Below are 24,102 nucleotides of genomic sequence, written 5' to 3'. Positions count from 1 at the left end.
TCCTAGGCATCTTAAAATGTGTATTCTATCACTCAGCTCTCTAGGACTGGTAGAATACTGGCAAAATCCTACCGAGAGTTAAAGGGAAAGAACATCTTCCACTCCATGCTTGACTCCTGAGATACCAACCATAATCAGCTTCAAAGGTACCCATTTCTAGCTAACACAGATAACAGCTTTTGAGGAACATTTTAACTGCTCCCTTGAGAATACACGCCTAGACAGAACTACGTTTACAGAATGTAATAGCTTTTAACCTTAGAAAGGACCCATACAATTACCTTCCCCGACTTTATTCCCAACACAGGCCATAGAATTACATGAAGCTCCTGAAGTCTGGTTAAAATACGTACACTCATGGCATATAAATACCCAAATGTGATGTGCATTGCTTTTTGCTCCCTGCATTTTCTAATGCATCTTTTGTTCTTAATTTATATATAACTCTTCTGATTTGGAATGAGGGATCGTACCAAAAAAAAAGAACTGTAAAGATAAAGACATTTATTTCTACAACTTAAAAATAAATATCAGGAACAAATGGCCTGAAAAATTAATCACCTTACATAAATCTTCCATTATACTAACTGTGAAATCTCTGAGACCTGCCAAGTTTTCACTGAATGAAATGAGAGTTATCCTTTGGAGGTATGTAATTATACTAATTAAAATAATTTAACAACCAAGAAATAAAGAACAAAGATTTGGAGAAACTATATCTAAGGAAGAAAGTAGCTACCTGAGAGATTTATTTAACTTTTCCCCACCTAATGATGCAGCAGTTGAGGTCAGCTGAAGTGCCTTCTTTTACACCTCCAGACTGAAATACTTTCTAAAAGGTAAGTGAAGCAGTGCAAAGTGCATGCTAAATTTCTCATGTGCTTATGTTTTACATTTATGTTTATGTATCATATCACTGCAAATAAATTAGTGGCTGTACAATGCTTTGAAGATATAAGGCATTTACATATTTCTGTATTTGTGTATTCACACAGATACTGTATATCAAAACGGGCTTGTTTTTCTTAGATGATAAAAGCAATTCACTGCCTATTTTAAGGTTGGTACTCAAAATCCAGCTCCCATGTCCTTATTATTCATCTGAGTTGATTATACTTTAGCTCCTTTATGGACTCACTAAAATATGCAGTAATAAAATCTTCTTAGCCTTTTATTATCAACTGTCTCAACACATACAAATATTGCAAGCTGCAAGGATTTTCTGGGTACTGTGGGTATGACTCTAGACTACTCAGCAATCAATGCGTTTGTTATGCTGTCTCTGGCAGTTGATGCTTATGAAAAGGTAACAGATTTTTAGTATCATTCAGGCAATTTGCAAACATACTGCTGCCTTTAAGGGTGCTGCATTTATTTCAACACAATATAGGAATGAATTTAATCTCGGTAAGCTATTATGATTTACTAACACTTTTCCTTCACTGTTTTCTGAGATATTCCACAGCTGGCTGGGCAAAATTCTATGTTAGAAATACACCAGCTATTTAGGGGCTTAACTTGCTATCAATTTTTTTAAACTCAATAGATAGGATTTAAAAATCAATGACAGGATATGGATCACAAGTGCCTTTTTCAAAGCTATTAACAGTGCAAATATTATCACTGAGCACTCACTTATACACATAAGATCTGTACATTTGAAATAAAAGCTTAGAGATCTAAAAGTATGAGATGCCATTGACACCAATCCATTTAAGTCCCTAAATAGCTCATCTGATTCATCTCCGCAATGAGAATATATGATTGTCTCTAGAACAGACAGACACTTACCATAGCAGTGCTTTTTGTGGTGGAGTACTTTGAAGTTTGCTATTTTTAAAGTGGTTATAGAAGGTCATTAGAGAGAAAACAAGAGAAATGTTTTAGTGGGGAATTATATGGTTGAGAAATCATACATGAAGGATGCTCTTCCCCAAATATTTCACTGATTTTTCATGAGTGCAGTTTGGGCTACATTACAGGAAGGTTTGGGGACTGTACGTAGTACGACTCATAAAGCAGTTATTAGATTCATCTGACAGATTAAATCCATCAGAAAGTGGTAGTCTCTATTTTTGGTCTCTTAATGGCACCTGACCCTATATGATTTAAAACCACAGGTGTTGATTCCAGAAGGAGTCAGCAATCTAAGGAAAAATTGTTGCTAAACTTATCATTAGAAAAATGGTCCCTATTAGGAAATATAATTCAAATGCAGTGTGCACAGTATATCTCTAAATACTACCACAAATAAAGAACATACAGCTCAAATGTAACTATTCCAATCACCTAAGTATCACAATTAAAAGAAATATGGAAAACAAAGAGACAGACAAGCACGACAATCAGAAAAAAATATTACTCTACAGAATTATTACTCTACAGAAGTCGACTTCCCTCTGCAGCAAGCAGAATTAGTACCTGCATTAGGAAAAGAATAACCACATACTTTTGCCTATCAGATGAAGAATAGAGATACGAGATAATCATGTCTACGTTCCCTCACTCACACTGGCTGATCACAAAGATATTGCCACTTCAGTTGTAGCTGTGCAACTGTATAGTCCAGACAGTAAGATCAAGGATACTTTTGTTTATGCTATATTGACTTGCAAAAAAATGCAATAATAGCATGGCTGTAGGTACCCTGTACCAGATCACTGCAAACAAGAGGTACGTTTGCTAAGGACTTTGGAGAAGTAGAGACCTGGAGCTGCAAACAATTCATTTTTTCATTATGTGAGTATGTACCTTAAAAAGTCTTGTGGTACTTCACGACCTTGCACCCTTCCACCAATTGCGCACTTTGAAATTATCCTGAGGGTAAATTTTTCTACACTAATATAGAGATTTTCCCCATTTTTATTGCAACTTGAAACGTCTCCATGTTTTCACATGAAAATAGGTACCAATACATTTCAGATTTCTACCAGTAAATTATACTTCAATCTTGGAATTCTTATGAAATTTAATTTTTTATGCAATAATTTTTCATAGCATTAAGACTTGCAGTTCTCATGCATTCATGTTATCCCCACAGGGGTTCAGGACACTGAACCCCTCTGATCCCCTCATTCACTGATTGCTTCAAGGCAACAAGGCAATGCCTTTGTACAGGGACTCATCAATGAACAACAAATTTGAGTTTCAGCCATGCAATAGGCCCACCAGCTTGTAACTTCAGAGGTTATTGCTGGTTCTCTACTAGAGTATAAACTAGCGTTGGTTTATGCTTTTTGATAGCAATCCAGATCCCATATTTCTGGGCTCTACTGAAGGACTGATCCAGTCTGGAATGGTGGGTAGTGTGGCCAAGTGGAGGAATTTTAAATGTTTTCCTGGAACTTTGAACTCTTTTTTTCATTTACTCCTCTCTGGAAATGTAAGGAGACCTTGAAGTGGGCTGTTTTGGTAACCTGTAAGGTTATCAAGCCTGTAGCCTTAAAAGATTAGGCAGTTCTTTTATTTAACATAAATATTCAAAATATATTTTTCTCAGATCTAAGTATTGGATTCAAACTTTTCAAATAATTTGAAATTTCACATTATTTTTTTTTCTCCAAGAAATAGTAGTGGACAAAAATTTTGTCCATTACCTCTATTTTGTACAGAAATGAAATAATAAAAGGTCCCCTGTTTTCATAGAATGGAGGTATTTCTTACTATTCAACAGGAGTAAAGATTGTTTCAGAAAGTTGGATTAGACTGACCAGAGTGTTTTGAGCATTTCTTGATTAACACCAGCATTGGCTACCTAGGGAAATGCCCCATCCTTCAACTACAAAAAATTTATGTGACGATTTCAAATTATTTGACAAGTTTAAATCAACAGTAGGCATCGAAAGCTCAGCTGGCTATAAATCTGGGTGTCTCAGAAGCAGGCCCTCAGCATATTACAGACTGTCCTCAGGACTTTGCAAGGCTGAGCTCTTAGTCCTAAAAATATTTTTTACATATAAAAATACAGCAGATGTCCTTCCAAAAATCATACCTTAAGTGTTACTCCCTCTCATTATGTTTTATACATTCAGAAACAAGATAATTGAGATATACTGCGAACAGTGCAAAAGACTGTTTTATACTTATAAAAACACGCATTGCAGTACCTTTAAGCGCCGACCGAAAGAAAGTTGAAAAAGGTTTCATCTTCAGAGAACCTCTGGTCCGAGTCGAACTTTTGTTTTGCAAGTTGTAAACAAACGTCTTAGAATGCAGAGAATTCTCTCATTTCTTTCCAGCCAAGGCAGTCTCAAACACATCAAGTCCTGCTTTGAAGTAAACCTGAGCTGAATTGATGCTGTTCAACACCTCTGACAAGGCTGCTTGAATGGTCTCATTTGACTGATACAGCTTGCAGTGCTCCAGTGCCTCTAGCAGTACTGAAAACTGGCTTGTCCTTTCATCTAGTCTGTAAAGAATATTTCTAAAAGAGAACAATGGAGAACTGTAAACATTTTACTCAAAACAATTCATCAGAAATCATCAAGGATCCCTGCAAGCATCCATCGCACTTTACAGATATTATACATTATGTATATTAAAGCTCACCTGTGGCAAACTGAAAGTCAAGTGTGTATTTATTATGGCTTTCTAAATTGTATCTGTCTATTGATCTAAGTGTATTTACATTGAAATAGTCACAAAGTTTGCACAAGAAATCTCACATTCCTCCTTGGACATTCAAAATTTTATCAAAATCGTGAGCTTAGGCCCATCAATGCCCTTAAGAAGTATTTCATGCCTCAGCTGGATTCTATTTATTTCTCTCTCTCTCTCTAAAAAAAAAAAAAAAAAAAAAAAAAAAAAGTTTGTTTTTACTCTGAACCTAGGCACAGGAAAAATATTCTTCTCTTCCCATCTGCTCCTGTTACTTAGTTCACACTTCAGAGGTGAAATCCTAGCTGCACTGAAGTCAATGGTAAAACACTCATTGCCTTCAGCGCAGTCTTATTTCGTCAATAATCTTTTGTGACATCTGAACAAGAGCAACCCATCTTTAATGTCACATACTTGACAAAGGAAATAAGTGAAAAGTACAGCTAAACCCTTATGAGACAGAATCTGTGTTTTTCTGTAATATTATCTGCCAGACTTTTTAAAATGACTTGTATGAACATATATGCAAACACAGATTCCTTGGAAATGTCTGTATGAGGTGCTGGAGGCTCAGAATTCAAAGTTAGTCAGTGATTTCAATGAGACTTTGAAGCAGGCTATAAATGTTATCTAAAAGCAGGTGTAATCATTATCCTAATTAGAAGAGCATGTAAATATCATAAATCTCCACCCAGGGGCTCCTTTGATTGCAAACAAGCAAGTGAAAATCAAAACAGGAAAGCTGCAAGTGATTTGGTGTAGGACTTTATCCTTAAGTACGTGGCAGAGGTTTGGGGGTTGGGGAGTACTTTCACAGAATGAGAACAGCAAGAAATCAGGGCAACTCATACACTCCATTAGTGACCTAACTGCATGACATGACAGGACAGGCCCAGTGGCAACTCCAAATTGGTAATAAAACTGCCAAGTATATTCACCCACAAGACAGATGACCACAGAAGTGTGTCTTTTGCAGATTACTCTAAGTTGTCTAAATCGTCAGTCCACAGGAGAGAACGGTAATGAAGTAGCAGAATAAATGATATCACAGAACATCTACAGTCCTTAGCCGTGTTCTTCAGTTTGAAAAGGTAGAGCAATTTTTTCCAAACAGATGAAATTACTTCTATCCTTGTAACACAATTTTACTGTATTTAGGTTTAGCTCAGTTGGTTAGAGCGTGGTGTTGCTAATGCCAAGGACGCGGGTTCAATCCCCGTATGGGCCTGCTGAGGGTTGGACTAGATGATCTCCAGAGATCCCTTCCAACCTTACCGTTCTATGACTCCTTCAGCTCTTCTGTTGCGTCAGGGTCTTGTACCCTTTCCACATCCCCCCCAAGATAGTGTACAAAGGCCTACAACTTTCTATGATTCAGCATGCATCGAGGAATAGCAGCAAAATACTAACACTGTGCTATACAAACGGTAAGCATTTTATTCCCTAATAGCCATACATCTAGCCACATTGAGTATTCTGCAATGCAGTAACTAACAAAATTAAATATAAAGGGGAAAGAACAGTTCTGGTTCAAAACTTCAAAACAGCTTGCATAGTTTAAACTGTAGGTCGTTGCTGACCAAGTTCATTGAGACTGAAACAGGTTAGAAGCACTTGCAGGAACAACTCAGTGGGGACAAAAACCTTCAGCAGAACAGTAACAAGCAGATGTGGCAATAACTTCCTCAGCTCGCACTGCAGCAGCCACATGGGGACACGTGGCTCCTTCCTCAGTTCCAAGCTAACACTACTGTTCCTTGGGAATAAGATGCAGCTTCCACTAAGAGGTGATGGAAACTGTGTTAACTATGGCTTATCCCTAAAGGTTCTCTGAGGCACAGTAAATGAAAACGGTGTATGCTGAGAACCAGAAAAGTTCTTAGTTGGTTGATTTTTAAGGAAAGGCTGTGGTATGGCCTTTTTTTATTAGTTAGGGCCTTTCTTATTAGTTATTAGTACTGTAGGTTTCAAAGCAGGGATTGATTTTGCTCCCTCTGAAATCAGTTCAGGGACTCCTGCTGAGACCAGCGTGAGCAGAATCAGGCTGCCGAAGAGCTCTGCTCTACAGCACTCCCCGCTCACAGGGAGAAGAGGCCTGTACAACCTCCCCTTCAACAGCCGGGGCAATGCTGGAGCGCACTGTTTTCTCCCCGCAGGAAATCTGTGACAGTCCGATCCGGTATCTGATGGCTTGGAAAGCCTGCCTGAGGCAAGGATGCCGCTCCAAAGCTACAGCACTGGCCGCCTTCAGCTGTATTAGGATACCTCTACTCAGCTAGCGGTGGTAACTTCAACTTCTAAAACCGTCATACGCCAACAACCACGAGCAGAGTGACACCGATTTAGACCGCTCTGATTCATATCCTTTAGAAAGAGAGAATGACCTGAAGACTGGAACACTCGGGTTTTGCTGAGAAATTAAATTTAAGAAGTAAAAAGGAACTCATCTTTTCCTATCCCATCTTCAGACGTGCTCCAGAGGCGGCACACACAGGCAAAAAAGATACGAGGTTGTTAAAACAGTTTAGTTCGACCGCTGCGACTCCAGTGGCAGATGGTCCATTGTACAAGAGAAACATCCCCAGCCCTCCCCACCTGACGACGGTACAGATCAGCATCTAATGAGAGGCATACAGATGTCTGATGAACGAAGAGACAAGTGGTCTTTTATCATAACTTAAGAGAGTATATCATAATTTAAGCGAATTTCTTAACTACTGTAATAGTAATATGGTTTAGGCATACCTGACTGCATGGTATGACAGAACCTATTTTTCATTTTTATATATGCAAATACTTTAAAGTAAGTCACATGGTACAGTATCTACTTTTTCAAATTTTCTGCTATGGGTTCTCACCAGGATCTTATACTTTCCAATTACTTACCTGCTTTGAAAGCCATGCCACCTCTTTTTTGTGGCATTATACAATTTTACTTGTTATCTCTGTCAAAGCTTCATCAAGTGAAAAAAAATGACTATTCGTGTTTATTACTTCCATGCCTTTACAAATTAGAAGAAAGTTTTCATTCAAAATTACACACTGACTGGAAAAGAAAACCCAGTACTCTCACTGGCACAATTTATCACTGTACAGCCACAACAAGCGTAAGAATGCCAAGACATTTTCATTTATACTGTGAAACTCCACCATTTAAACATTCCTTAACGCAAACTGTTTTTGTAGCCCACACCTTTAAAAGAACATTAACTCTAGCCTCTTGCCTAATTGCTTAAGTATCTACCTTCATCTTTAACTATTTCGATCTCACACATGTAATTCATACAGTCAGCCTGACCCGGGCAAAACAGGAGGAGGCTCCTGAAAGGGAAGTGTGATATGTTACTGACGACACCAACAGAATTACAACACCCATCACTCATCTTAACGGGCTTGTTTAAATGACACATAACAGTGACCTGAAAAGTGTAACACCAAACCAGAACACCTAATTAATAACTTCAGGCATTACCAATAAAAGAGATAAAATATCTCCATACAAACGAGTCAGCCTTAGTAAACTAAAGCAAAGAAACTCATAAAATGAATTCCAAAAGAACCGCATCTGTAACTTTTATGAGCGCCTTGTAGGTCTATGAACACATGCATTATTGATGAATATAATGCCTTTATGGTTAAATGCTGTTTTTCATTATCCAAATACGGATGTAATACCACTCTCACCAAACTGAAATGAGTATGATAAATTATTGAATGATAAATCATACTAGATAATATAATGCTTTTACACAACGATTTTGGAGGTTATATTGGTGCAACTGGAGACTACAGATGAAAGTAGATTATGGCATTATTCTTGTCATGAAAACGGATTATTTTACTTACAGGAAAAGTATGTATGCAAGTAATGTACAATACAAGCTGAATCATTTCGCTGCTCACAAATAACCTCCTAGCTAAGAGCCAATGTTTAAGTTTTTAAAAAGAAAATTAGTTACTAAACCATTAGTTCATGGCAGCAAGTATACAGTCCCACAAGAAATGAGATCAGGTTGTCTCAGCGGAATATTTATAGATAAATGCTATGGACACCCTCTCTCTAGTCTAGTTATAACCCAATGTGCTGTGACTACAGCTGCTTTAGCACCCTCACAAATTCATTTTAGAAATCTCTGAATTATTTTTTCTTGTATTCTTTGAGGAAAAAAAACTCCACCAAAACAGGGGGCTTCTGCACTTCCCTTTTCTCTGATAATGTTTAGTTTTGAATGTACTTTCCTTAGATCTACGAATCTTGTTTTCACTCACATTGGTGAAACATAAAATATTACTTTAACTGGTAAATAAATAAATGCATTCCAATAAAAATATTTACATGTTGGGATTTCCAGTTCTACAGAGTGTTGGCTTGTTGTAGGAAATAAAATATTACAAATTCTCCACCCCGGAAAAGGTATCAGCTGATTTATATTAGTTTATTTTTATACTTGTTTGTACCTCAGAATATTTTATGGTGAAGTTACAGACAGGTTCCCTTCTTCTTCCTCCAGGTCCCTAATCCTTTTGATTTCTATCAATATTTCTTCCTTCATGTCTTTTAAACTTTATTGACAGTCATACATAGTTTATTAAGGAGGACTCTTACCTATTTTATCGAACAATGCTACAATGGCAGAAGCAGAATATTATAAAATTATAGTTGCTAGCCACATGAAACTATCTTTTTATAAGGACAAAATTTATGCAGTGGTGAACTTTTGCTGCATGTCATGATACCTGATACAGAGGAAATTTTTTTTCTACAATGCTATCTTACTGCTAGATCAATCAGTAAAAGTCACTTACTCTGGGGCAACATGAGCTCTAGATCCAACAGCATCCACATGCCTGGGGAAGACAGGGATACAGCAGCCAAGGTTCAGGGCAACTTAGTTATAAATGTTAGCCTACTCCTCCACTGTCCTAGGTATACACAGACACAGAAAATCACATTTATGGATCCCACTGTCTGTTAGTATTGTGGGCCTGATCAGACTAGACTCTATCAGCCCAAACATTATAGACCTTTCTATGACACTATTTAAAGATATCCTGGTGAACTTCATAAATCAAATAGATTCCAAATTCCTTGTATAAGCATTCAAAATCCTAAAGATTTGGAAGATCTGTTCAAGAAATCATGTTGAGTAGAGGTTTTCTATGAAATTTTTATGACCAAAACCCATCATTCACAGAGAATGTTCACTTTCACTTGTATTCTAAAGCATGGAAGTAAATAAGATGCTTCTGATAGTTGAGTAATTCCTGTCAACAGAGAAGACTATCATAAAATAAAGCTAACCAAATGTTAGTCTTGATTTTCTGATAATAGGGCAGTGTTCTATAATGGCTTGGAAAAGATTTCAAATGGGAGACTATCTACAATAACCTGTGGCAGAACTTTTTCACTTTCATCAAATAAATAGTAATTACTTCAATTACTCCTTTGAATTTTTTAACTTATGACAGCAAAACAGCTTGTAGTATATCCCAGCAGCTAATCACCGAGTAGAATATGGGTCCAAAGATACGTGGTCTGCTCCATCTCTACAAGGCTTTAATTAGCAGCAAATATCCTTTTTGTATACCATTTAATTATATTATTCTCTCTCTCTTATGCCACAGCTTTTCCACATATATTTGGATAAGAGAAAGTATCATCCACATAAAATAAGATTTTAGATCAGGGTTTGTATTTGTACTCATGTTCACATAAATATCGAGAAAAAAATCCAGAAATAATCTAAGCAAGACAACCTCACCTCCCCAAGGTAGTCCACTTGGAACAGACTGATTTGAGACCAAGCTTACACTTCCTGTTCTGCTCAGCCTTGCTGGGTGCTGTGTGTTACAAGCTTTAAGCCAAGGAAGTATGCCTGTCCACTTCTTTCTCCTGCTTCACTCTACCTTCTCTATGCACTGCTCTTAAGGTGAGGTAAGTCTAAAAGGAATGAGAAAACTGACTCTAAAGGTGGTTCTGCAGGAGGATCAAGGAGCATAACCCAAGTGGCTGCAACACAGCCTTGACAACAAACATCATAAGGAATACTCAGATCTTAGACTAGATGAAGATCTTGAGGTCCAGCTACTGAATCTCTTGCATTCTATCTTAATATAGACTTAAATACTGATCACCATAATCCTTGAAAATGCAAGGAAACACAAGCTGACATACACACTGTGAAAACTGACATACACGTAACTGTCACTACTTACTTACTTTTAGGTATTAAGCTAAGTTATGCCTTTATCTATAGAACTGTGTAATACTTCGTTTTAATCTCACATAAGCTTTGAGTTAAAGGGTATGTCGGCCCTTAACTGAGAATACGTACAAAGTAAGTATGAATAAATGGAGCCTGGAAGCTAGACTAAAGTTTCTAATCATAAAAAGACTGAGATTCTGTAACAGGCTTAAGTAAGAATTAGGAAATCTAACTAGTCTGAAGACTGAGTTTGAGTAAAATTTGGTTTCTAGCGTATGACTGCTTGCAAGGGCTGAGCCTCAACATTACCTTTTAACTCACAATTTTTTCCTCTGTTGAAAATCTGCTGAGTTCAGTAAAGTTCCTTCTTTTTTTCTTTGGAGTAAATAAGATTGGTAAGTAAGAAGAATCAGTTCTACAACTTCAACAGTACAGAAAAGAACAGAACCAGAAAGAAGAAGGAAGATTAGGATGCAATTGTTCTTCAAAAGTAACAAGTGGTTGTTTATAACTGTTGATGAGCATTTCTCTAACTAATCATTCATGATTTCTCTAGGCTTTTACAGAAATCCAGTGGACTTACCTAGATATTCAGGATGCCTCCCCCAAAATTTAACACACTATCAGATTCTTTGTCACAGAGCTTTCAACACCAATATGCAACTGTTCAGAGAATGATGTGAACTCTATAGAAATGTATAAATTCCTTCAAAATACGCTAATAAAAATCATCTAGTATTTTTTACCATAATTTCTTAGAACTTGCATACATACTTGAGTGATTTATAAATTTAACAAAAGTTGTTAAAAACAAAAATATTATTTGTTGATAAGAAATAATATGAGTGATACTTTGTTAAATTTAAAATAATGTAGAGGTAGCTGTTGGTAACAAATCTGAGTACGTTGCTCTTAGATTTATTTATAATATGCTAATGCTTTTCAAGTGAAGATGTGCTTATGCTGAATAATTGATGAATAAATGCTGAAGAAACTATTTTTGTTTTAAGGATGTCCCCATCTGGAAAGCAAATTCAAAGCAGATATGGGTCTATTTCGAAGGACTTGAGGGAAGTGAATTAATAAAATTATTTCAAATTGGCTCATAGCTGATGTTCTGAAGGCTTCATAGTGATTTTTTATTTAGGAAGTACGAATGTAAAACATCTGATTCCTAGAGAGGAATACTATTTCTGAACAAAGCACTAGACAGTGTCCAGTGTTTGATGCAATAAAGTGGCTTGATCTCCATTTCCAGCTCTGGTATGGACTAATTCTAAGTAACTCCATATCACAAAATGTGCAAGACCAACATCATCATAGCTGAAATCAGAAGAGGCACTAAGGTAAGAGGTAATTATTGACAAAAAATTAATTATGTGACAGATGTCTATTGAAGAAATGTCTGAAGTCATTTCTTCATTAAATTCCACAACACGCAGGCATAGAATACTTAAACACTTGTCGCAGTGAAGACAATTTTCCTGCTAGTGATTTCAGCAACCAAAAATCCAAGTACAGCACCCTGAGCAGTATCTTGTGGGAAAGAGCATTACATATTAACTATTGCCCCTTTTAGTACCAATGAATTCCTCTTATGCCTGTATTTTGTTTGAGAAAAGTTTCCAGATAGTATTTCAAACGCACATCAGTCGTTCCTAACCTTTTTCTGTCATTACCAAAAATGTGTGACCATGTATTTCTTTCATCTAAATAGTATTATAGGCTCCACTGTTTATAACAAAAATAATGTATGAAACAATTACGTTTCTGTCAAATGTTGTAAATTTGAAATCTAACACATCATAAAACTGCAAAAAAACATTAACTATTTCACTCTGCAGTCAAATTCTTGATCTGTTTAACACAAATCTGAGCAAGATCTGCCAGCAATGGAAACTGAATGGGAACTGTATCCTAGCCAGGAGACTTGCTAAGAATTGGTGTGACAGCTCTGCACTGTGCTCAGTGAAGAGCCTTCTGAGAGGCTTTTCTTGGTTAGCAGAACAACTTGTGTGAAATAGCTAAAAATAATTAAAAAAAAAAATCTAATAAAGCTACTTATTCCAATAAATGTCAATAAAAAAACCCAGATAGTTCACATGGTCAAAACATGCTTACAGCACATTTTTGGTTAGCATGAGACATTGTATGTCCTGGATAAATGAGGAAGTGCTGTCTTCAGGGCCTCAATGCTGTATTAAATTATACACAATAATAAATATTCACTATATCAAAAACATAATGTGTGTGATGCATGCTACAGTTAAAACTTTAGATGTGTATAAATCAATTGAGTTAAAAGGATGGAAGAAAATTCAGAAGCAGCACATACAAGAAAAATAAACGAAGGTACATATACCCACATTTACCACTCATATCAGGGAAGTGAAAAAGCAGGTTTCTGGCCATGACATAATCATTGATTATAATGTTTTTCTACTTTTGCAGGTGTAATGAAAAGATTTTCATGTTCCCTGTTTAAATAAGCTTTAAACTCAACCATAATTACATCTCTGCAGATGTCTAAGTCAGTAATTCTTATGCATCAATTTTTCTTTAAACAGTGAGTCGCAAGACAACTTCATGGTCATTATACATACTTGTGATTCCAAAGGAGAAGCCATTTGAGTTGCCACTTGGATCAGGTGTTTTGAGCATGGGTTACACTCACATTACTGCCTCTTCTGAGTATTAAGGAACGACATAAGTCAGCATGATTAGCAGTCACGAGAAAAATCATAACCACAGCAGGAATTTGTAAGCACATTATCAAACTAGTAATTACTACTGAGGGTAAATATGTTGCTCCACACACAGATGAGTATTAAAGAATGAGTCCACAGATGAAAGTATCTATTTGGCCTAGCCAATGAATAACTTCGTTATCCCCACAGTTTTGGGGAGGGTGAGGCCAGACTCTCTTCCTAGGCGACCCACTGCACAGGGAACTCTCACACAACTGGCAAGACTGTTTCTCCAGGTTCATCATGAATCAAACTCTCCCTACACCTTCCTAACTACACCTCTTCTGGGATACTGCACGTAGGGCATCTCGGGAAAGCTTCCTGTGCTCTTCACAGTTTCAGCTTAATTTCATTGCTACCTTATGTCGTACCACTGAACGAGCAGATTCACAACTGCGTCATCTTCCTACTACCTCAAATCCCATTTTGAGTATTCTTCACGATCTGAGGGAATAAGAAGCATCTTATATGTAATTATGTTTCATAGAATCATAGAATCAGTAAGGTTGGAAGGGACCTCTGGAGATCATCTAGTCCAACCTCCCTGCTCAGCAGGGTTACCTAGAGCATGTTAGACAGGGTTGCATCCAGTCAGGCCTTGAGTATCTCCAGAGAAGGAGACTCCACAACCTCTCTGGGCAACCTGTTTGTCTTGTGCTGGCTGCTCAACTGAAGAAAAAATCCACCCCTGCCCTACTTCTACACACCTGTGAAACAGCTGGGTACAATCTTTAAAACACTGACAGAGAGTAAAATATTTCCCAACCCACTTTATATCAAGGCAGTTACTCCTGATTCTGTTGGTGACTTGGATGTATGAATCCGAACAAAACTATGATTTTAAACTAAAATTAGTGCATCAAACATGTCATTGCATTTTTTAAAGCTAGAGGTAGCTAGAGAAAGGCTATTAAAATTGAGTGTTGGGATCTGACTAGGAGTGGTATCATCATTACTTTCTATGGCTTGTAATATGTACAAGTATATATATATATATATATGTATTCAGATGTAGATGTACCAATCCGGTTAAATTCAAACATTGCTTGTCGTGTTGTTAATTTTACCAGGTTTGTCTCTGGTTTTAGGATTGAAAAGATATCATTAGGATCATTATGATCCTTATCATTATGATCATTATGAATTGCAATTATATTCTTATAGACTACTTTCTAAGGGAGGTAACCTGCACAGCTGAGTTTTTGGCTATTCAGTTTTACCGTAAGAATAACTTTTGACTTTGTTGTAAAAACTGTGGATACCCTGACTCATAATACAATTATCACCAGCTATTATAAATCCTGATCACAAGATACATGCCATCTATTTAGAGGAGCATATAAACGAATAATCTAATCTGTTCAATCTCTGCTACCAAAGAGAAAATCACCTTCCAAGTAAGCAGCAACCTGAGGCTTACCAAGCATTATATAATGTCTTCAATGTATAGACAGTACATAGTGGTCACAGTTCACCTATCTCTTGAAATGTCTCATTGCCTTCCCACATTTTTTTTACGTATAATCATCTTTGGAATATTTCCTGTGATTTTTTTGCCTTTAATCGCTCAAGAAGTGACCTACTAAAAAGCAAGTCTTACCAACCCTGTGTATCATGTTTTCTGTCATTAATATTTGAGGTCATCATCCCTGACTTAAACCACCAGAGACTGTAACTAGACAAACACTGCAAAGTTCGAAGGAAGAACGTAGTACAAAGTAGGACAAATGTGTAATTTGGACAAATGAGTATCAGAAAGAAGAAAGCTGAGCATGAACTGCAGTGGTCAGAGAAAATACAAACATGAGAGTGGGAGGAGGAAATAAAAGGAAAGTAGAACAAGTGGAAAACAAGAAAACAATGGGAAAATTAGAGTGGGAAAAGGATGGAGCAGCCATCCAAGCAGCTGTGGTAGAATTTTATACCATACCGCAAGCGTGGCATAGGAACTTAAATTTCATAAAGCAAGAAACTGAGGAAAAAAGAGAAATGAGTCAAGAACTTAATAATACTGTAGGTGCTGCAAAACAGTATGCTGGAATGAAGAAAACATTGTGTAAAGCCAGAAAAAACGGACAACAGTACGAAGGATGGATTGGGAAGGACAAATATATTTACACTGTACAAAACAAGGCACAATAAGACCACGTGTGGACATATGGAGCAAAGGAGACCATGCTTTCCTGGAGGAGTGAATCTGAGAAGAAAACACAATCATCACATTACTGATGACAGAGCCAAGAAACACTAGTGAAGGGTTAGAAGGTAAAGTAGTACCACTTACACAACTCCATTTATAAGCAGTGGAACAACTACAGAAAGGAGAGAGATGCAAATTTCAAGAGGTACAAAATATTAAGGTGAAAAGTCAGATATATAACCACTGCTGGCCAATAGCAAGGAAATTCAGTTATTCTGACTGAATGGCAAAATCCGAGGTAAAGTATTCTAAAACCATACACAGTTCCATCCCTCTCCCCAGCAGCATTCTGGTACCGTATGCACAAATTTCATACGGCAGATAATATTAGGAGACTAAACATTACTAGCTATTTCTGCCAGAGCTACATAGATTGTTGCAATATTTCCCACACTAAGACATCAGCACATCACACCTTATCGCTCTCTGACCCACACAATACAATGCAGAAAACAGAAAAATTTTTTTGCATGTGGTTGGTTCAGGTTAGTAGTAAAGTCTTCCAGATACAAACAGTCTAAAACACTGCAGTAAAGAAAATATATAGAAAAAAAATCCTATTTGAAATCACAAATGAAGAGTTCAAAATTAAAAACTAAATCAGCAAAGAGTCTATATGAGACAGAACCACTGTGCTGTAGCAGTTCTTGGCTATTTTTTAAAAAAGACATTGTATTACATGTTTATCCATGTCACTACACAAGATTAGCAAGTCTCTAGAAATATTTGCATCTTTAATGCTTACACTCTGCAAATCCAATGAGCTGCTTATTTACACATGGATATTTAACAAGGACTTTAATCTTCCTTTTAGAGCCCTAGAAAGAAGGGAGGCCCAAGAGAGCTGGTTAATATTCAACCAACGCTTCCTCCAAGTTCAAGAGCAGCGCGTCCCTCTGAGGGATCTCCCTGCACCTAAGGAGGAACAACCCAATGCACCAGTACAGCCAGGGGGCTGACCTGCTGGAAAGCAGCTCTGCAGAGGAAGGACCTGGGAGTTCTGGTGGACAACATGTTAACAAGATCTGTCTGAATATGAAGAAAAACTTCTTTTCTGTGAGAGTGACAGAGCATTGGAACAAGCTGCCCAGAGAGGTTGTGAATTTCTCTCCTTCTCCAGAGATATTCAGAACCTCGCTGGATGTGACCCTGCTTCAGTTTTGTTTGGCCAAGGTCACCAAGGTGACCCTGCTCAACCATTTTGTGATTCTCTGATTACTTAAACTTATCTCTAGAAGCTAAAGTCTGCAGTTATGTGAATTTTGACACATGAGAATCCGTTGCAGTTTATCAGCAGAATAGAAATAAATTCATTAGACTCTGTACAGGTATCAGGAATAAATAAAACAAAACTCAATCTGAAAGAAAAATATTTGTTCTCGTGAACAATAAACACTTGAGTGTCATGAGATTAGCAACAGAGCAAATTACATTTTCACATGATATTAAAAGCATCTTTCATCTCGTTATGGCAGACTAGGACCTACAATCTTTTGTTGCTTATACTGAGTATTTTTTAAGTACATTAAATTGCACTGATTTGTTGTTACGTTTTAGACTACTGAAATGTCAATGCCATACCTGGATATCAATGCAAAAATGAGGCAAAAATTGAAGTTTTTTACATACACAAATGAGCAACGAAAAACTGCTGGATGTGTTTCTTGAAAACACACATTATTTTATCCTCACCTTTACAGTATTTCAGTACGTCAATTATCCCTACCAGACACGGCACAATGACACTTGCAACAATTCCGTAAAAAATGGTGATAGATGCATACAGCCTTAATGCACAGGATAAACTTGGCAGGCTATGGAGAATGAATCTCTGCAATAAGAGACTTTACACAGGTTGGCTTTGAATCTTATATAAAATTGTTAAGAGAACAGTCAGTCACAAGATACCTGTTCTTTAAGGAATGGTCTAGCAAGAATATAAACTATATTTTAACTGGAGCAGAAGTGACAGGCCCTTGTATGCCTTTTTTGCTCTCTACCTTTAAAGACTGAAGATACAAACTGTGTTTTCAGTGACTTGTTTACATTTGGAAATCTTGGCGGAAGCACCACTGTGTGTTCGAGGAAAATCTACATCCATCTAATATCAAAATCATGTTGAGTTGTAGACACAGACCAGACGAAATCAAATGCATCCAGAAAGAGAAGACATCGTTTTCTGCACCGCATGTGCTCTAACTGATGCTCCACGAAAGCTCTCTCTATTACTGCATTTCTTTGTAGTAGTATTATTCATTTTTATAATGCCACTGGAGCGTTAGGCCTTTCAACAAAAAGATATAAGCTCTCTATAAGAATACCTAAAAGGTATACACGCAGACTTGGCAGAGAAATGAGGCTAACAAGTTGTTAGAGGCTGTGGTGATCAGTAAAAGGTAAGAAACAGTGTAAAATACAGTAGGAACAGGAGGAACGGTCTACAGAAGTAGACTTATGTAAGATTTCAGCTCAACATTTAGAAAAACCACGAAGACGCTTGCTTGTCTTGTTATCTGTGATAGCAATATTAATGCTTTGGTGGGTATTTTTGTAGAGAGATGCAAAAGCGTAACATCAGCCTTTCAGAGACAGTCCTCAAGATTAGCAGAGGACAACGATGTTCACAAAACAAAGAGGAGATGCACCACTTGACACGGACGCTTTTGCCTGATTACCTAACGTATCGACATTCACTTACAGAAATTAATTTTGTTGTCCTATCACAGAAGCCATGCAGAGATTTAGTTAATCAGTACCATAACAGGTGTCAGCTAGTACTTCCTTGATCTTATTAGACAAGCTGCTTTCACTGTAGGGAAATTGCCCTCCATCTTTGATTTGATCCATGTTTGTTTTGGCTGAAATATCTTTTGTTTAGACTACAGATATGAAATATCTTCTCCTGCCATTGGCAGGAAAACACATGTGCTTTAATGAATACCGATGAAGGTAAGTTTGGTTTTTTTTAATATTTATCAGCATTTATGGAATTATGTTATATTACTGCTGAGGTTGACCATCTTACTGAGAGGACAATATGTTTGTGATCAACTTTTTTATTCTGTGTTCACAAAGTGCCTAATGTAATGCAACCTCTGTTCTTATCCTTCCTTTCTCCATACCACTCCAGTGGAATCTATAGTTATTAATACTGATATCAAAATATGAGTATCACAAAATATAGAGGACAGAAATATTTAACACGAATAAAGATTCTATAAATAGAAAGAGAGAATAGACAGCTCAAAGAAACAAATATACACAACACCTTTACTGATCATGCTATCAAAAATGACTAAATATCAATCACAAAATTTTCAATATTATGCTAACTGTAATGAGAAACAAAGGAAGATTAATGAAAAGTAACCAAAAGCTATCCTATTTTATTCTTAAATGTATATATTGAAAACAGAAGGTCTACTCAGGGTTACCATTGGGAATCAAGATATATTCTTAAGACACAATAAAATTCAGAATCATAACCTCAAATCAAGCTTGAAATTAACCTTCGCAAAGCAGGATAACAATCCTCAAACTATCATTTTTCATTCTGTACAGTTTCTGGATTAGACTAAAATATGCTGATGAAAGGTGCACTTGTCTATTTCCAGTTCAGCTGGAAATAGAAAATCATGGGCAAAATATGTTCTTGTGAAATTTTCAGTTCAATGTCACAAAGTTCAGATAAGAAGGATAATTACCTGAACCACAGTGTTTACTTACACTATACTGAACAACCTGTCAACGTCAATCACCATTACTTAAATTTAGTAAGGATATCCTAACATAATTATCAGAAGTCAAAGAAGTTTGAACTCTATTTGGTAACTCTGAATTATTTCATCGCTCCTTATCGATGAATAATGTATCAGTCATGACAGAATAATGCCTTACTGCACTGGCTGCAAAGACGGTTCTATTGCATTAAGCACATATACGCAGTAAGAGACTACAGCTATATCAGCGAGCTTACAAACCATAAAAATGAGATATAGAAACGATGCATTACTCCCCTTTTAGTGGACAGGCACAAGCAGGTTGCAACCTACCTCTCTCAATAAAGCAAAAAAATCACCTTTCTTTTTAATTCAACTCCTAGAAGAGAAAACATAGTATAGATCGAAAGAGTTGCGAATCAGGACAAGCACAAGCCTAAAAATGATGTCTAAATTTCAGCAAATTTTGTCAAGTACTTTGATTGAGGTTGAGAATATGAGCCCAAATGGGTATACAGGAAGCAATCATTTTTTCATGAAGAATACGTGCTTTACTGTGCACACAAATTCTTCCTTCAGAAGGCTGTAAATAACAGTATTTATGGAATCTTAATGATCTAAACACAGTTGGAGCCTGAAGGTCAAGGCTGCAAACTGCATCCTAAATTTCTGTTTACAGATGAAGTATAGTATTTATTGCTGCACTGCCTGCGCTGGTATAGTTAAAGGGCTGCCAGCATTTCCATTACAAACCACTATTTCAGGGGTTTATAACTTGCCCATCAATTTTCCCACTGGGCTGAAACATGGCGTACAAGGTCCCAGCTGTAAGTTTTTTTTTTTTTCTTTATCAAATTACAAAAAGAAATGCCTTTTCTAAGTTTAAAGTTACCCAAGCAAAAAAGTATGTCAGATTTTTCAAGTACTTCTAGTTTTCCAGTGATACTATTCAATTACAGCTTCAGAACACAAAATACGTTTATACAATTACATCAATTAATGCTTCACAGGACTTCCAATTCCTGAAATGTGAGAATAACCCAAATAAGGATATATTGTTAGATCAATTTTTCCAAACAGCAAAACTGCATTGAAGATTGTTAATGGCAGGAAAAGAAATCAGAAATCTTTCAACTGTCCTTGCTTCTATTTACATTAAAGGTGTACCCACGCTACAATTACATACCTTGGCACAGTAAATTGGCTGGAGCTCCAAGAATACTAACGTAATTTAAAGCTAACTTGCACAACTCTACTCTGCATTGCAATCACTGTCATAACTGTTGTTCACACCTCTCTCTATGATGCTCTAGTCACATTAGATGGCTTTAGAAGAGTGAAGGGTGCATATTTACACTACTGTTAGCTCAGTGAGAAACCTACCTCAGTTATACGGCTACCTCTTGTCCCAGAGTAGTTTCTACTCTGAAAAATGACACAATAAAATAAGTTCCATGCTGTTACATCTCCTTGACTCAAGATAACATATTCTGAGTTTCCAAATGAATAACCCTTGCATCAGAGTTTTTCAAAGATCTAAAGGTTAGTTTGGGTCTCTCAGCAGTACCTACAAACAAGAGTTTTCCACAGCAAGTGGTAGCATAATCTATCCAATAAGTATGGCAATATCAGCAAAGATGCATCAACCTGAGTTTTAGTACTTTTGCAAGGAGATGGAATAACCATAATTCTTGAAGTGTTTCTCCTCTGAGCATCAGCAAAGCAATTTTGAAGGTTAAGATAGAACAGGTATACTATTATCATGTCTCCCTTTGTAGATACACCCCTATTCTAACTACCAGCTATGTCTGTACTGCAGTAAACAATATAATTAAAAGTTATCGAAACATGCTTTTTTAAATGCTAGCTTCATAAATACAGAGCTCTACATGGTCTTATTTGGGGTGGGAGTGAAAGGGGAGGGAGTCACCTGCGGAGTAGCTATAACAAGCTGGCTGAGGTTCCTTCAACGTTAGGAGACAGGTACACGAGCACATTAGCAGGAGCGGTATCAAACACACAGGACTAAAATCCATTTGCACAGTATGCTAAGTAAGGAGACAAAAGCTATGGGGGAAGAATACATTCATTCTAAATAAGTATCTGAAAGGCGATACAGAAGGTGTACTTTACTGTTGTTACATGCACAGCTGATGTTAGGTAGAATACTTCCAAGTAAAGCCAAATCCAATGTGCTGCCACAAACTGTGAAGTATCTTCATGGTTACAGTTATACTTTGCATCAAATTAACGAAATAAAGATGGGGAAAAAATACAGAACTTTTACCTCCACACTATTTACTTTGCCAGTGGGAATATTGCACTCTGTGCTGAAGTACAGCTGAGAGTAGAAAGGTGAAAAATTTAATTTACGTTATACCTGCATATCTAGCAATTACATCTTGATGAGTAAAGAACACGACAATTAATGCAAAAACTGAAATATTAGGGGTCCTTTGTATCTTTGCATTGGAATCCCGAGTTTTGGTAACATATTATTTTTGCAAATAAAGAACAAGTGCATATACTAGGCCAAATTCAGCAATGTGTTGTTGTGATGAGACACTGTCACATCATATTCAGCAGCGTCATCAGTCCTTTGCAACACCATACCAGTTCAAAGAAGCAAAACAGCCACTGCTAAATCTGGAATATTAGACTTCACTTAATCCCACTTTTCTCTATTTCTTTGTATTATAAATTCAATCATAGAAGGAATAAAATAAATTAATCTCTCTCAAAATTTTACTGTATTTTCTTTATTATAGCCCTAGGTATTTATTCAATGACTCTGTAGGATTCACCATATGTACCTTTTTCAGTCTTCTGTTTTAGTTAGACCACATCTAATGCTTGAAAAAATCTCTTCCTCCCAATGCCATCCCTTTCTACTTTTCTTCCAAAATCTCTCTTCCATCTATTTTGGACCCAATTGAAACAACAGCTTGTAGCAGTTTAGTCAAGACATTTGACAGTGTTTTTCCACTAGCTGCCAGAAAGCATTTACCTCTTCAGTTAACTCTGTCAGTAGGTACATCTACAGTACTTAGTAATGCTGATCCCTCATTCACTCTAGGGCCCTGGTCCCCTGACCGTCTACTGTATATTTAAGCTAGTTCACTTTCAAACTAATTTTTTGAGTTATCCCACCGGTTCTCCTTAAAGGAAAACCTGCCTATGGCTTTAGGGACAGTTCTACCTGAGGATCCCTCCTAACAGGTGGTACAGATCACACAGTGGCTTCATACGGCTGCAGAGTCCTTCAAAACTATCCCAATAGGCCCAGTAACCTCAAATAATCTGCATGCCCTCATTCTATGGACGACAGCATGCAACACAGATCCATGGGGTCATGCTATAAAACACTACATTGATGGGCTGCAATACAATCTTCCAGAGACTGTACTCAAGCAAATACATACGCTCTATTATTTATGTCACGCAGTCGCAGGGCCAGGCATTATGCTGTGCAGAATTGGCCTATTCTTTCTTTTAACACTTTTGTGAAGCTACTGATTACCAAAAGTTTTTTGTAGAGGGATCTATGGGGAGAGATACAGACCTGCAGATTTCTTTCTCAGAAAGTAAAAGATGAAGTGATCATGGCATTTTAAAATCAATTTGGGCAAAACTGCTGAATACATATTAAAGAATAACTTGAACTTCAGAGGATGTTATGAATGGTGACTGACTAAGGCCCTACCATTCTCTTCATTGTACTACCCTTACTTGACTAAAAAGCTCCAAAGAACACTGCTATATAATTGAATTTGTTAAAGAATGGCACATAGGATCTTGTGCAACTCCAAGTCTTCAACAATATGCAAAGAGATTTTAATAAAATGTAGGTGGAGCTCGTCAAGTACTCTTAGACTTCAAAATATTTTCTTCTTTTGAAAGCTTACTGTACTAACATACATATCTTTCCTGCTGCATGAGCTGCCATCATATAGTACATCTTGTTAGCAGTGATGTCATGAGAGAAGTGCTACACTGCAGCATCATAATGATCTCCAGTATTGTAACAAATTTATATTTCCTGCTGAAAGGATGAAATAGGAAAAAAAATAGCTTTAATCTTGGATTCTCACTGTTGTATTTTCAAGAGAGCATGACAGTTTTGTAAATCAAGCAGCAGGAGATTTTAGCTTAAGTAGGTGAATGAAAAAACATGTTGGAACACCATACCTGTAAAGTCCTGGAGGAGCTTGTCGAACAATAAAGCTTTTCTCCAAGCTTTGCAGCACATCGTTGAGCATCCTGACTCTGATAGGTGCTCTCTCCTTGGGGTCATTAGCTGGACGCATCTCATCTGATTGGAACAGTTCTGCAGTGTCCCTCAGACGTGATGCCACTGCAAGCAACTGATGAGTGTCTACCTGATCACCTAGGAACAAAAGGAGAAAGAGAGTTACCAACAAGTGAATCGGAGAACACCACTTGTTACTCTTACTTACAAAATAATACTCTTACTTACAAAATAGTGCAATTAAAGCCTGGGCCCTATTTTCCCTTGTAAGAATCATGTAATGGATCAAGGAAAGACACAGATCATGGTGCATACATTCTGATACCTTTTTTTTACAGAGGATTAATTTCTGCTGTGATATTTAAGAATCTCATAAACTATGTGG

General features: G+C 36.9%; 1 protein-coding gene and 1 non-coding gene across 2 annotated transcripts in view; one reads left to right on the top strand and one right to left on the bottom strand.

Annotated features, from left to right (window-relative positions):
- Nucleotides 1-3,840: 3,840 nt before the first annotated feature.
- NAALADL2 (N-acetylated alpha-linked acidic dipeptidase like 2) overlaps nucleotides 3,841-24,102 on the bottom strand; it is a 358,090-nt gene continuing 337,828 nt past the window's right edge. The window contains exons 13-14 of the mRNA XM_062582696.1: nucleotides 23,657-23,855; nucleotides 3,841-4,423 (exon numbers count right to left, since the gene is read on the bottom strand). Coding sequence (XP_062438680.1) covers nucleotides 4,225-4,423; nucleotides 23,657-23,855 — 398 coding nt within the window. The 3' untranslated portion in view covers nucleotides 3,841-4,224. The remainder of the gene's footprint in view (nucleotides 4,424-23,656; nucleotides 23,856-24,102) is intronic.
- On the top strand, nucleotides 5,754-5,824 carry TRNAS-GCU (transfer RNA serine (anticodon GCU)). Its single transcript has one exon. It is a non-coding gene; the product is annotated as a tRNA-Ser (tRNA).

The sequence above is a fragment of the Rhea pennata genome, chromosome 9 (genome assembly GCF_028389875.1).
Source record: "Rhea pennata isolate bPtePen1 chromosome 9, bPtePen1.pri, whole genome shotgun sequence".
NCBI lineage: Eukaryota > Metazoa > Chordata > Aves > Rheiformes > Rheidae > Rhea > Rhea pennata.
Note: the sequence above shows the minus strand (reverse complement) of the source record. Positions and strands in the feature narration are given on the sequence as shown.